Source organism: Scheffersomyces amazonensis (genome assembly GCF_036850825.1).
Source record: "Scheffersomyces amazonensis strain UFMG-HMD-26.3 chromosome Unknown RJT21scaffold_1, whole genome shotgun sequence".
Classification (NCBI taxonomy): Eukaryota; Fungi; Ascomycota; class Pichiomycetes; order Serinales; family Debaryomycetaceae; genus Scheffersomyces; species Scheffersomyces amazonensis.
The window spans coordinates 1922818-1935649 of record NW_027042741.1 but is presented as its reverse complement, the minus strand read 5'-3'; the positions used below and the strand labels follow the sequence as shown (position 1 = coordinate 1935649).

Sequence of the window (12832 nt, the reverse complement as noted above, 5' to 3'; positions counted from 1 at the left end):
ATAATTAATAAATAATTAATAAATAATTAATAACTAAAATCTATGCAAAGACCCAACTGGTAGCGCCTCAAATCAAAGGAATTGTGAAAAATTACACGACAGTGTAACAGAAAAGGTAAATATATGAAACTCAAGCCCTTAACAGTCATATTATCACCAACTCACATTCTTCCACAGCCATGTCTCCTACACAACTCACCATTAAGGTCAACGCCTTAAAGAGACTCATAAAAGAAGAGAAATTATACCAACAAGAAGTCAACGAACAAGAAAGTTACGTTGAAAGTATGAAGACCAATAACGGTGACAAATACGAAATCAAGAAACAAGTTGAAGTATTAGACGAAAGTAAACGGATGATTGAAGAACTCAAGAAGAAATTGGTCACCTATAAGGAAGACTTGAAGACTTTCATTGCCAGCTATTCAGGTGATGAAGATCTTACTGCTGCTAAGGAGTTGTTGGTATAGTATAGTAGTTAATACGCGTTATTTATACATAGTCAGAATCATAATGTATACTATATTATTATTATGTCAAAATATACTTAATCAGTGTAGAAACTATAGGATACAGTGGGTTTATATGTGAAGATACATTTTACATTCACTAAACTAATATACTAACTAATATGTAATATTGACAGTAAGAAGATTAATAACTAGTAAGTACTTAAAATAGCTAAAACTGAACTATTGAATTATTAACATTGATTTCTTTTTTTTTTATAAGGGAAATTACTTCATATAGATTGAAACTAATGTTCCAAAATGGTCAAGTTACCAGTAACCACAACATTTTCTAAGATGGAACCATTAGGAACATCAATTCTTTGACCATCATTACAAACAATAATAACTGTACCTTTCAAAGTAACACCTCTACCTAAATTAACATTCCCTGTTATAGTTAAGTGATCTAATTCCAAGATTTTTGGCATATGAGGAATTCTCGATTGGAAACCACTAACTTTCTTAAAATGAGATCCTAATTTAATTAATGGATTAGAGAATCCATCTCTAGTTGGATCTAATTTCAAAGCTCCATGTTCTAAATAGAATAAATCAGATTTAACTAATAATAAATCAGAACATGTTTTAACAGGTAAGAATCTTGATCTTGGAACAACAACACCATGAGCACCATTAAAATGTCTAATGGCAGCACCAACAGCAGTTTCTAATTGTAAAACATTAACTTCAGATGATCCAACATTAACAGTCTTTTGATTTGGAATAATTTCTGCTTCAATGGCATTTTGTTCAACTAAATTCTTAATAGCTCTTAAATTAATCCATAAATTATTAGTATTGAAATATTTAAATTTCTTAATACTCTTAAATTCTTCAACATGTTCCTTTGGAACTTGAGCAATTTCTAATAATCTAACTTGACCTTCATAATTAATTAAAGTACCACCTTTAACATCAGCTCTGGTTTTATCAGTTAATTCCATAATATATTCTGCACCAGTTTCAATCATATGATTTAAGATTTTAACATCAACAGTTGCACCTAAATTATCACCATTAGAAACAAAAAGAATTTCTCTACCTTGAGCTAATAATGAATCTAATTCACCAGATTGAACTAAAGATTCAAATAAATCACCATGACCTGGTGGATACCAAGATTCAACTTCATCATCATATGAAGTTGGAACTGGTAATAAAGAATCTCTATAAATTCTTGGGAATCTTGATTGATTAAAAGTTTTAATTCTAATTCTATGACCTTGATACTTTTTAATGATTTTAGCAGTATCATTATCAGTATTAAAAGAATTCATTAATAATAATGGAACATCAGCATCATAATTACGATTTAAATGTTCAATTTGTCTAACACTTAAATCTAAAAAGGTATTACCATCTCTAACTTCAATAACTGATTTTGGTCCAACACAACCCATTGAAGTTCCTAAACCACCATTTAATTTTAAAACAGCTAATTTAGATAAATTAGTGGCATCTTTATCGGCATCTTCTAATTTAGTATATTCAACAACTTCACTTGGAGTTGGAGATTTAATCTTTTCCCAATCTAAAGTTGTACCGGCTGCTTTATCAGTTAAATATCTTCTAAATAAAGCAAAAAATGAATCCATTTCATTCTCAAATCTACTTTGTTCATCTGGATTTTCAACGGTATCAGCCAAATTGTTTAAGGCATTACGCATTTGGGAGGCGGCTACGGTCGTAGTTGCCGTATCAAAGGCCTATTATTAATTATAAATTGTTAGTAAAATGTGGTTCATATAAAGTCAATTGAGTTTGAATTATACTTACCCAAGCCGATTGAGTTCTAATATGCTTTTTGGATCCAGACATGTTAATGAATTAGCAGAAATTGAATAAAAAACTGTTGATACTTATTACCAAAAAAGTTGAAAAAAAGGTCCTCTTACGCACGGTGGGGGGATCAGAGTTTAATAGGACAGAAACGTGATTAATTCACAAAACGGGAACAAATCAGCCAATTGAAGATCGATTGAAGCAATGATTACTACAAACTTGTTAGTTAGACAGTAGTGGAACACTAACTAGAATTCAATTGTTAACTACAACTAAAAGAGAATACAATTAAGTTATCAAAATTCGTCCCTGGAGGGTTTGGTGATGGATCGAATTTTGGGCTTTGTTTCCTGAATCGAAAAAATGTGGGAGAAAAATAATAATATAATAATAATAGTAATAATACAACTACTAATTAAAGTAATGGTCGTGTCTGCCTGCACAGCGTCGAAAGTTCTATTTCATTTCATTTGACTATTGTTTTGTATTACTATTTTCAGCACACTAATATATATTGTTGGTCATTGTGTTGGACCATTTCGTTTATTACTATGATTTGTGTAGTAGCCCATAGTTATAGTAATAGTTATGGTTATAGTTATAGTTGTATTCAATTTCAATTTCAATTTCAATTCCAATTTCAATTCCGATTTTTCTTGTACTCAATATTTGCGTGAGTGGGGCCGGGCCAGATGCAAAATTGCTGGCTTCAAATCCAACAATCGCCTCATGTCACTTTGACTTGCTGCATTAAATTCGCTCTCTACTAGTTGCAACTTATTACCACTCTCTTGTATTATATTTTTTCACATATAGTGTAGTACATATAGGGTCATTGTCATCTGCCATACTTCGCTTAATCCATCAATATATTCATTTCTACTGCTTCTACTAGTGTCCCCAATCTCATGCGAACCTGTATTACTCCCCACATCGCCCCGCCTTTCGATAATTTGGGTGGGTTGACTTTCGATTATTCTTATTCTACATCTCGCTTCAAATAATCTTGGCGAATCCTATTTCTAATTTTTCCGATTCTTATTTAAAGATAAGCTGATACAGGACTACCACATTATTCCTTTATGTGTACTACGACCACACTTTCCGTATTATTAGCATTAGGGATCTTTTAAATGTGTCATACAAATTTCCATTTGTTACACGAGAACGCATTTCTAAGTAGCCGGTTTTTTTTTTACATTGTGTGAATTCATCGTACACCAACAGTTTTTTAAATAAAGAAAACACCGGTTAGTACCGATTCACTTTCGTAACACACATGTATTCAACAAAACACATCCAAGTTCAACTACAGTAGGAATTCCGTCGATTTAGGAAAATTCTGCCTTTTGGCCAAAAATTCACCATCTCAGTTCTGGAATACATGATCGATATTTATTTATCGTTTTGTAGTTTTACGTTACAGTGGCCGAGTGGTTAAGGCGACGCCCTGCTATTAGCAGCCTAGGCGTTGGGTTTTACCTGCGCAGGTTCGAATCCTGTCTGTAACGTTATTTTTTTACAATTAATAATGTATATTTAATTTATATGTCTATAACATGACCTTATTAATCGGCTCTGAATTTGCTGTCTACGTGTCCAATATTTTTAGCTGTGCGGTAGCAGCGAAATATTTTGTGCGCATGAAAAAGTTGCAAAAAAAAAGTGCTTTTATATGCATTTCTATAATGGCTGCCTCCAAATATCAAATAAATACTTATACTTCATCAGTGTGTCAGTACTAATATTATTAACTATACCTCTTAATCCATTGTATGAATGCCCAATAACATCATAACTACACCAATACGGGAAGTTAGATCCACCATTATCTTGACTAATCCATCCAAAATTAGGTTCACGGAATGCAATATCTTGACTGTAAACTGGTTGTAATATTGTTGGCACTCTCATAACACTCTCAATGAGAAACGGATTAGGTTTAACTTTTGTATTGAAAAATTTTCTATCAATTGTCTCGATGGTCTTATTTGTCCCATCATCATTATAAACTATTTGTCGATCCACTTCAACATATTTCTTTTCTAATACTCCCATGAATTTATCAAAGCTCTTATCAATATTGTCTAGCTGGAAAGCGGTTACATACATAAGCTCTTCAGTGAAAATATCAATTTGTCCCCATGATGATGAACAAATCTCTTGTGCTGTCGTAACAATATTTAACGGTCTATTTTTGCTAGGCGTCAAAACACCAACACCAACCGCATACTCGATATTAAATGTGGGTACATGTCCAGCTAGTTCTTGCCCTATCCAAAAATGTTCAAAATTCATTTGATCTTTGCCAAGAGGAAATCTTAATGAAAATAAATTATGGAGAAGGAAATTATGTCCACTTAACAATCCATTCAATGATTTCTTTTTATTTAATACCATTACAGTGGGATCAATCAACTTTCTGAAGTTGTGACGATAGATACGCGTCATGTCAGCATTAGGCTCACGTTTTGGGATACCAAAGAATTCAGTATCAAGTTTAGAAGGAGTTAGATAATTTTCAACTAACTCTGTGATTTCATGAAATCCTGGATTAAACTTATTGACCCTATTATCTTCATAACTTGAAATTAATTTGAAGAAAAAGTGTCCCAGATCTTTATAAGCAGAAAGGTCAAAGAACTTGCTTATTTCAACAGTGGGAATAGCAGACGGTAAAAGTATCACAGCTTCTTCAAAGGAATGAAATATGGTACTTAAAGTATGAATTAATGTCAGTTGCTCATGGATTGAACTGTCATCTTCAGATAGAATTGGATGTTTTTCATAATTAATTGCGGGACTCATATCCACAAACCAGAGATCCTGAGGAGGAAATTGTATTTCCATATTAAACAATTTCTTGAAGTATTCCAAACCACTATCTGGTATATAAGTTCGACTAGTTTGAGCTTCATCTATAAACTTCTGCTTTTGTAAATCAGGTATCGGTCCCAATGATAGTAATTGAATAGGCAAATCATTCTTCAATACTCTCAAAACTCGAATCAACCTACCCACATTCAGAAAATCTTCCGGCAAAACTGGGATTACAATTCCTTTTCCATTGCTCTTATCTACTAAGTTCCGTATAATCCCTGAAGTAGGATTCTTGAACTTCTTTTGATCATCATATATAGGCAATTCATTGGGTGGAAGCTTTTGGCCCTTCAAGTTCTCATACATGGGCAAGGAACCTGATAACCAGGGATACAATTTCAGTTCGTACTCAGCTGCCCATTTGTAGTTTGAATTTATTATATCACTTTCCACAAAACATTTCCCCCATATTCTCATGTGACTAAAAGCTTCAACAATCTTTGCCTCTTCTCCAGATAACGCATAGCTTCTGTCATTATATACTTTTTCTATCTCAACACTATGCACTTCCTTATTAAATCGTTCACCTTTGGCCGATAACTCTTTCTTCCACTGTTTTTCAAGCTCTCGAATAAATTTCTTCTTCTTATATATGTTCAGTATAATGTCCAAATCGTGACTTTGGAAAGTAGTAAATTCACCATGATGAAAGGATGACAAGTCTTGAAAGTATTTTTCACATTTAGTATTGAAATCAAGATCATGGATCGAATCTTGTTGCTGACTCCACCGTTCATATACTGGGTGGACGAATGACTTCCGGTTTCTTATGATGTTGAAGTCTCGGATACTAGATTCACGATTCACACCAGGTAAGATTTGTATGTAACATACTACCAAAAGAAAGACTGTTAATACTAAGTAAGTCAATCTTCTATGTCGGGAAGGATTGAATGCTCTCTTTATACTGGACTGGTTTATTTTCATTATACCCTCACTGAATCAATGTGCTCCGAATCTTATATAACTTTGGTTTTTGTTATTGTTTAAGGGTTCAACCGCACTTACACTTTGATTTAGACGATTTAAGGTACAATCAGATCGTGTTTTAGTTTTACAATATTATTTTACACATTCATTAAAATTAAAATTATATGCATTATATTAATTACACTACAAAAATTATAGTACTTTCCCAAATAATTTATCGATTTCGTTGACTTGATCTTCGACCTTTTCATTGTTATTTACATTTGGGTTACTTTCATGAGATTCATCGAGAGTCGAAGTAGTAGGTTCAACTGTAGGTTTATGCTGTGGTTTCATCACCCCTTCAAAAGTATCAAAGCCCGGCGCCACCGTCTTCTTCTGTAGATTTGTCCATTCTTTAAATTTCTCTGTTTCTACATTCTTTGTTATTCTTGACTTGATATCTTCTAGTTCATTTAACCACTTATCTATATCTGCCTGACTTATATTAATATTTGGAGGTATAACTGTATTAGATAGTGTAGGTATTAGCTTACCATAATTAGTCTTTAATGTTATGGGGCGAGGAGGTTGATAAGAAGGATTTTTTATAAGTGGAACTTGCTTAAGCATAGGATCCGCTATACAATAATAAATCAGTTAGTAATTGTTCAACACCAATAGTATATGTGCTATTACTTACGTCTCTCAGTGTCATCCATCGTGGCTGGTTCAATGGATCAATCTTTACGTGCTTATAGTTAAATAACTGAACTAGCCAAATTAGGTTTTTTGTTTGTGGATGCGATAATGCACCTTCACAAATGGCAACCATAAACTTTCACTATAGAAATAATCTTAAGATTTACCAGTTAACTATGATACACTAAGTGAATTAAATACATATGTTATATATTGAAATATCTATTTTTTGAAATTATAATACAGTGCAAAGATTCAAAGGTTATCTATCTATACATAGAACATCGAGAATATGATGAGTAATCCTAGTAGGTACCATCATCATTTTATTTCTACTTCTAAATGGTATGTTCAGTTGATACGGAAAGATTAGGAATTAGTTATCCTTGTATTGACGAATCAATATATATGCATTTTCTTGTTTCAAGTTACTCAAAGATCTGTAACCTCCCTCTAATCTCATCAATAATCCACCAAAGGAAATATAGACAGACATTTTGTCATTATCTTCATTTTCTTCGAATTTATAAATGGTACCGTACATGACATAATCATAATCATCAGCTAAGGAATGTGTTCTATCATCTGGTCTTGGTGGTCTCCATGAACCGTTAGAAGTTAACATTGATTTTTCATTTCCTAATGACGAACTTAAGGCTATAGTTAAAGAATCGTTTTCCTTAACAGGAAATAACTCATTGTTTATATCTAAGGTTATCTTTATATCTTTTGAAGTTGACGAATTTGCTACTATACGAGCGACTTTGGTATATCTACCCATGTCGCTGGATTCGACTACGAACATATCTTCAAATAAAATTCCTGACATCTTTTGTGTATTATAAGGCGGTATGGCTTCTATGCAAAATGAATATAAGTATATGATACCCGAAAAAGATGATTCGATGAATGATTCAAATTCTGATAATTCAGTAGATTTTTCAAATTCTGTATTTAACTCTTGATGACATTTGAAAAAAAAATACATCATGTGATGTGGCACGTGACTATACTTTATAAAATCTTATATATTTTATAAATAGTCACTGTACAAGGTCTAGAATTGAAGGATTAAACATGTAACTTAATTTACTGTATCGACATGGCTGTTTCTCTTACTTTTTACTAAAGGTTATTAACGGTATTAATTGTATAGTTATTAATTGTTTAGTCCCATATAACAGTATACATTTGTGAGTGCTTAAATTATTCGCAGCTTCTAACGCACTAATTAAGAAAAGGTAAACAAAAACCACAAAATAGGAATTCCATTTTTAGCATTGAATATTAAAAAAAACTTATCTACTTATAACTTTTGATGTCATTGAAGACTTTCAGTATAAATTACGATTTCTGAGAAGTTCACATAGGACTGTGTAAATACTTTGGACAAAATGGGAGAAAAGGAAAATGTCTACATATCGTTACCATTGCATAAACGAGATGCCGAGACGAAACAAAGCATTGCCAGAAGAAATAGAAAGTCCATTGGATTAATTATGACGGCACTTTTACTAGTGTTGTCAATTACTTACTTAGCTAATGGGGTTTTATTCGTATCACCTACATCGATATCCAGCTATAGTCAGACAAAACCCAATACTGATCCTGAATTCACTACACCATCGATTGCGACCCCATCTTTAACTTCATTAATGAGTAATTCACATGACGCAGGATCGGAAGAAATTCCTAATATCAGTATAGATAAAGATACAACTAAGAGAGATGATACTACTTCTGATCAATCATCTGATAAAAAGAAATCAACACCAATCTATGATATGGTCGGAGTAAGAGTAGCATTTGTACTTGTAGGATTTGTACTTTTAAATATGCTTGCAATAGTCATTCATCATATATTCTTGAAAGCTTCTCGAGCAACGTCATCATACAAGAATATAGAGTTACATTATTCTCCATTCTGATTTCATTTTATATACTAGTATTAGGATAAGTATTATTTTGAGTACATTTAGGCATTTAATACGTTCGTTTATAACAAAACAAATATATATCTCGGTTATATATATGCTTTCATCTAATTTCTGACTAAAATACCATATTCTCTAATAGTCCCATGTTGGATCGACCGAAATTTTGATCTATATTGAGCTCGGTAATGAACGATTATCAACGAACTTGGACTCGGAGTTATCAGGGGGGAGTTAACAGGGTATAGCCGAGCGTCGTGATCGGTGCGAAAATTGCAACGTTCCCCAGAAAGTACTTAAGGTTGTGAAAATAACACTATCGGTCGCTAATTAATTCAATTGATTATTAGCCAATTAGTTTCAATTGAATTACTTTAATTATGTCAAAGGAACAAGCATATTACAGTAAAGGTTATAAAAAGGAAATTGCTGATACTCATGCCTGGAGAACAGTTGCAAATTCATCTGCTTTTGTAATTCCTATCCTTAAGCCTGATTTCAAGATTTTAGATGTTGGAAGTGGTCCAGGAACTATCACTATTGATTTTGCTAATTATGTTCCTGAAGGTAGTGTTATTGGAGTAGAACCAACTGCTGAATTAATTGAAAGAGCCAATGAAGAAAAAGCTAAAAAGGAGGAGGAAACAGGAGTTAAGCTTGAGAATGTGACATTTCAAGATGGTTCAATCTATAGCTTACCATTTGAAGATAATACTTTTGATGTAGTCCATGCTCATCAGGTTGTAATTCATTTACAGGATCCAGTTGCTGCATTAAAAGAGCTTAGAAGAGTCGTGAAAGTTGGAGGTTATGTATGTGTCAAGGACGCTGATTTAGATTCCATTATAGCGTATCCTGATGAATATAGCTTGATAATTAGAGATTATTTAGTAAAAAAGGCTTCCAATGCAGTCTCTACTGATATTAAAGCTGGTAGATCTTTAAGGGAAAAGGCTATAAAAGCTGGGTTTGAACCAGAACATACCTTATCTTCTAGTTCTACGTGGTGTACTACTAAAAGGAGCGAAAAGATTATTCATGGTGAACGAACTTTAAAAAGACTTCAGAATTCAGGTGAAGAAATTGTAAAAAATGACCCTGAAGCTAATCAGCGTGAAATAGAAAAATTAGTAGATCTCTGGCATAGATTTGTAGAAGATGATGCTGCTTGGGGTAATATATTGCATGGTGAAATCATTTACACCAAGCAGTGAAATTTATATAAGTGTTAAATAGTTTAAATATCCAAAGTATTACTACATAAACCATAGACCATTTTCGAATCTAGCATTATTACATAGTGTAATATGTTAGTTAACTAATTAACTTGTGTGTTATCTTTCTTGAGGTTTTTGTTTATATGGCTCGACAGTGCTTACTGTTGACTATATATTCCTATTCCCCTCAAATACGTGTTTTTAAATTACAATAAATGAGTTTATATTATAGAAATTGTAGAACAATGAAACAATAAAAATTTTGCAACTAGAAGTACGGAGACCACCGAGAAAAAAAAATTGCTTTAATTACTTTTCACTATCAGAGGCCGAAGCCCATCTCCGAACTTTAGTATATAAGGACAAGCAGAAGCAGTAGTCGGACTAATTTCAAACCAAAGTCAGATAATCAGCAATACTTATTACTTACATCTGGCATAGATAAGTTATACCTTTAATAACTACCCAATAGCCAGAGTTGACTGTTCTTTACTATTTCCAAGAAAAATTCCCCACGAAATTCAACCCATCTATATAGCAATATTTCAAACATTCAACATACATTTTATATAAATGACATCTGAAGCCATTCCTTCATTAACTATCCGAGTTCTTCAAACGTCTAGTGCCATACTATGGTGTTTGTTAGCAGCTGGTGTAGTATTTGGGTTTGCGGCTTTAAAACCAATATTAATCTTAGAGAATATTTATGAAGATAGATGTACTATAAAGGCACAATCTGCAACTGCAATTTGTGATGAACAAGACTTATCATTAAATTTCTTATTCACAGTAGCTTGTATGGTTACTAATATTTCAGCATTACCAGTAGGTTCAATATTAGACAGTTATGGTCCAAGAGTTACAGGAATTATTGGATCGATTATTCTTGCATTAGGTGCATTAATTTTCAAATATGCATCTGTAATAGAAATATTCGATGGATATTTAGTAGCTTATACCCTTTTGGCATTGGCTGGACCTTTTGTCTTTATTTCTTGTTTCCAATTAGCCAATTCATTCCCTAAGAATTCAGGATTAATTTTAGCATTATTAACAGGAGCATTCGATTCAAGTTCAGCATTATTCTTAATCTATAGGATTTACTATACAACCATTTCAAATATTCCCCTTGAAAAATTCTTTACGATATATTTGATTGTTCCACTATTCATTTTTGGATGTCAAATTTTTATTATGCCTTCAAAATCTTATAAGACTGTTGGTACTTTAGCTAAGATTGCTGAGACCGGTATTGATGAAACTGGTAAACCAATTGATCATGACTTATTATTACCAGAAGATAGAATAACTGATAATTCAGTAGAAGAATTAGGAGGAGAATATTATCAACCAACTATTAGTGAAACTACTTCATTATTAATCAGAAGATCTTCAACTTCAGCAGCAATAGCTGCTTCCAGACGAGAATCTATTATTCTGAGATATTCAGTAACATCAGCCAAGTCAATATATGAACAAGATGCTGACAATGAATTATATAATTCATCCGGAGGAGTATTTGGTATTATGCATGATGCAAGTATTACTCAACAATTCACCTCACAATGGTTTATTTTAATGACATTATTTACTACAATTCAAATGTTAAGAATTAATTATTTTGTTGCAACCATTAAGACTCAAGAACTTTTCTTATTTAATAATGATGAAAAAATTGCAACTGCCATTAATCAATTCTTTGATTTAGCATTACCATTAGGTGGTATTTTTTCAATTCCATTTATTGGATTAATTCTTGATAATTTTACTACATTAAGTATCTTATACATTTTGACTACATTATCAATTTTCATAGGAATTATGGGATTACTTTCATGGATTCCAGCAACTTATGCTGGTATTATTGTTTTAGTAATATATCGTCCATTTTATTATACTGCTGTTAGTGATTATTGTGCCAAAGTATTTGGATATGAAAATTTTGGAACTATTTATGGAACTATAATTGCATTTTCTGGGATTTGTAATATTTTACAGCAATATATGGACTTATTGACTCATGAATATTTCAATAAAAATCCTATACCTGTGAATTCTATATTAGTTATATTAACAGGTATCTTTGGTATTGCATTAATAGGATTTGTAAGATCACAAGAATTACAATTAAAAAGAAAGAGATTAGAAATAGAAGCACAAGTAGCAACAGACAGACCAATTCCAACTTAGTTGGTAGGTGAATTTTAAAAACTTTTATTTAAAGGATACTTCTAATATACATATAATAATTAATTATTCAATTCTAGCTCGAGACTTACGCGATTTCTTCTCTTGTTGGATAACCAAGTCTGGATCCAAGGCAATAAGCTCGGGAATGCAACTTACAGCTTCTCCTTGGTATGGAATATCTACTATTTGGGGAGTAGTAACAGTAGTTGTAGTAGAACTCCTGCTATTATTAGTACTAGTATTAGTAGCACTAGTAGTCTCGGGAAAGTTCGAAAGGATATCTTTAACTGTAACCATCTTACTTCTTTTTCAATTTCTCCTCTTTCTCTATCTGTCTTCTGGAACCTTTAATGATTTCTAAATGTCCAACTCTACTAGCAATCAACTTTTCAGTTGAGGACATAACCTGACTTTGATGAACCTTTGATAATTTCTGGGAACTTTTAGCTACAGACTTCTTGGCCTTAATGATTTTTGGTGCTGCCTTTTTTGGATTCGATTGCTTCTTGGTAATTCTTCCAGGACCCCCTTTAGATTTAAGCTTAGAACCTCCTTGTGCCATATCCTCCAGTCTTGACTCTAATAGATCATTTATTAATTTAATTAGTATAACTCATCTCTTCTGTATAGTTTTAGTTTTTCTAGTAAAGAACAAAACTTACACCTCTACCGCAATACATAAGCACAAACCTGCACACAGCCC

The 12832-nt window shown here is 32.4% G+C and overlaps 9 protein-coding genes and 1 non-coding gene across 10 annotated transcripts; 5 read left to right on the top strand and 5 right to left on the bottom strand. All coding sequences in view use genetic code 12, as the record gives it.

Moving 5' to 3' along the window:
- The first annotated feature begins 45 nt into the window (after positions 1-45).
- RJT21DRAFT_117573 (uncharacterized protein) lies at positions 46-542 on the top strand. Its single transcript, XM_064880749.1, has one exon. The coding sequence runs from the start codon at positions 180-182 to the stop codon at positions 468-470; it is 291 nt and encodes a 96-aa protein (XP_064741250.1). The 5' UTR covers positions 46-179; the 3' UTR covers positions 471-542.
- Positions 543-587: 45 nt separating this feature from the next.
- Positions 588-2655, bottom strand: UGP1 (UTP glucose-1-phosphate uridylyltransferase). The gene is made up of 2 exons (XM_064880748.1): positions 2289-2655; positions 588-2218 (listed from the first exon to the last, which is right to left on the bottom strand). The coding sequence occupies exons 1-2, from the start codon at positions 2328-2330 to the stop codon at positions 758-760; spliced, it is 1503 nt and encodes a 500-aa protein (XP_064741249.1). The 5' UTR covers positions 2331-2655; the 3' UTR covers positions 588-757.
- A 1058-nt stretch (positions 2656-3713) lies between these two features.
- RJT21DRAFT_t25 lies at positions 3714-3805 on the top strand. Its single transcript has one exon. It is a non-coding gene; the product is annotated as a tRNA-Ser (tRNA).
- A 40-nt stretch (positions 3806-3845) lies between these two features.
- MNT4 (Mnt4p) lies at positions 3846-6270 on the bottom strand. The gene has a single exon (XM_064880747.1). The coding sequence runs from the start codon at positions 6099-6101 to the stop codon at positions 3978-3980; it is 2124 nt and encodes a 707-aa protein (XP_064741248.1). The 5' UTR covers positions 6102-6270; the 3' UTR covers positions 3846-3977.
- MVB12 (Mvb12p) lies at positions 6244-6983 on the bottom strand. The gene is made up of 2 exons (XM_064883006.1): positions 6787-6983; positions 6244-6724 (listed from the first exon to the last, which is right to left on the bottom strand). Exons 1-2 carry the CDS (start codon positions 6803-6805, stop codon positions 6297-6299), a joined length of 447 nt encoding a protein of 148 aa, XP_064741247.1. The 5' UTR covers positions 6806-6983; the 3' UTR covers positions 6244-6296.
- Positions 6984-7161: 178 nt separating this feature from the next.
- RPB8 (DNA-directed RNA polymerase core subunit) lies at positions 7162-7614 on the bottom strand (the record flags this gene model as incomplete). The annotated part of the gene is made up of 1 exon (XM_064885262.1): positions 7162-7614. The coding sequence occupies one exon, from the start codon at positions 7612-7614 to the stop codon at positions 7162-7164; it is 453 nt and encodes a 150-aa protein (XP_064741246.1).
- A 416-nt stretch (positions 7615-8030) lies between these two features.
- RJT21DRAFT_117567 (uncharacterized protein) lies at positions 8031-8817 on the top strand. The gene has a single exon (XM_064880746.1). The coding sequence runs from the start codon at positions 8180-8182 to the stop codon at positions 8711-8713; it is 534 nt and encodes a 177-aa protein (XP_064741245.1). The 5' UTR covers positions 8031-8179; the 3' UTR covers positions 8714-8817.
- A 224-nt stretch (positions 8818-9041) lies between these two features.
- On the top strand, positions 9042-10221 carry CRG1 (Crg1p). Its single transcript, XM_064882998.1, has one exon. It carries the CDS (start codon positions 9100-9102, stop codon positions 9931-9933), a length of 834 nt encoding a protein of 277 aa, XP_064741244.1. The 5' UTR covers positions 9042-9099; the 3' UTR covers positions 9934-10221.
- Positions 10222-12278, top strand: RJT21DRAFT_13029 (uncharacterized protein). The gene has a single exon (XM_064882999.1). It carries the CDS (start codon positions 10510-10512, stop codon positions 12127-12129), a length of 1620 nt encoding a protein of 539 aa, XP_064741243.1. The 5' UTR covers positions 10222-10509; the 3' UTR covers positions 12130-12278.
- On the bottom strand, positions 12193-12810 carry RJT21DRAFT_124278 (uncharacterized protein; the record flags this gene model as incomplete). The annotated part of the gene is made up of 2 exons (XM_064882778.1): positions 12432-12810; positions 12193-12379 (listed from the first exon to the last, which is right to left on the bottom strand). Exons 1-2 carry the CDS (start codon positions 12689-12691, stop codon positions 12193-12195), a joined length of 447 nt encoding a protein of 148 aa, XP_064741242.1. The 5' UTR covers positions 12692-12810.
- Between the last annotated feature and the right edge of the window lie 22 nt (positions 12811-12832).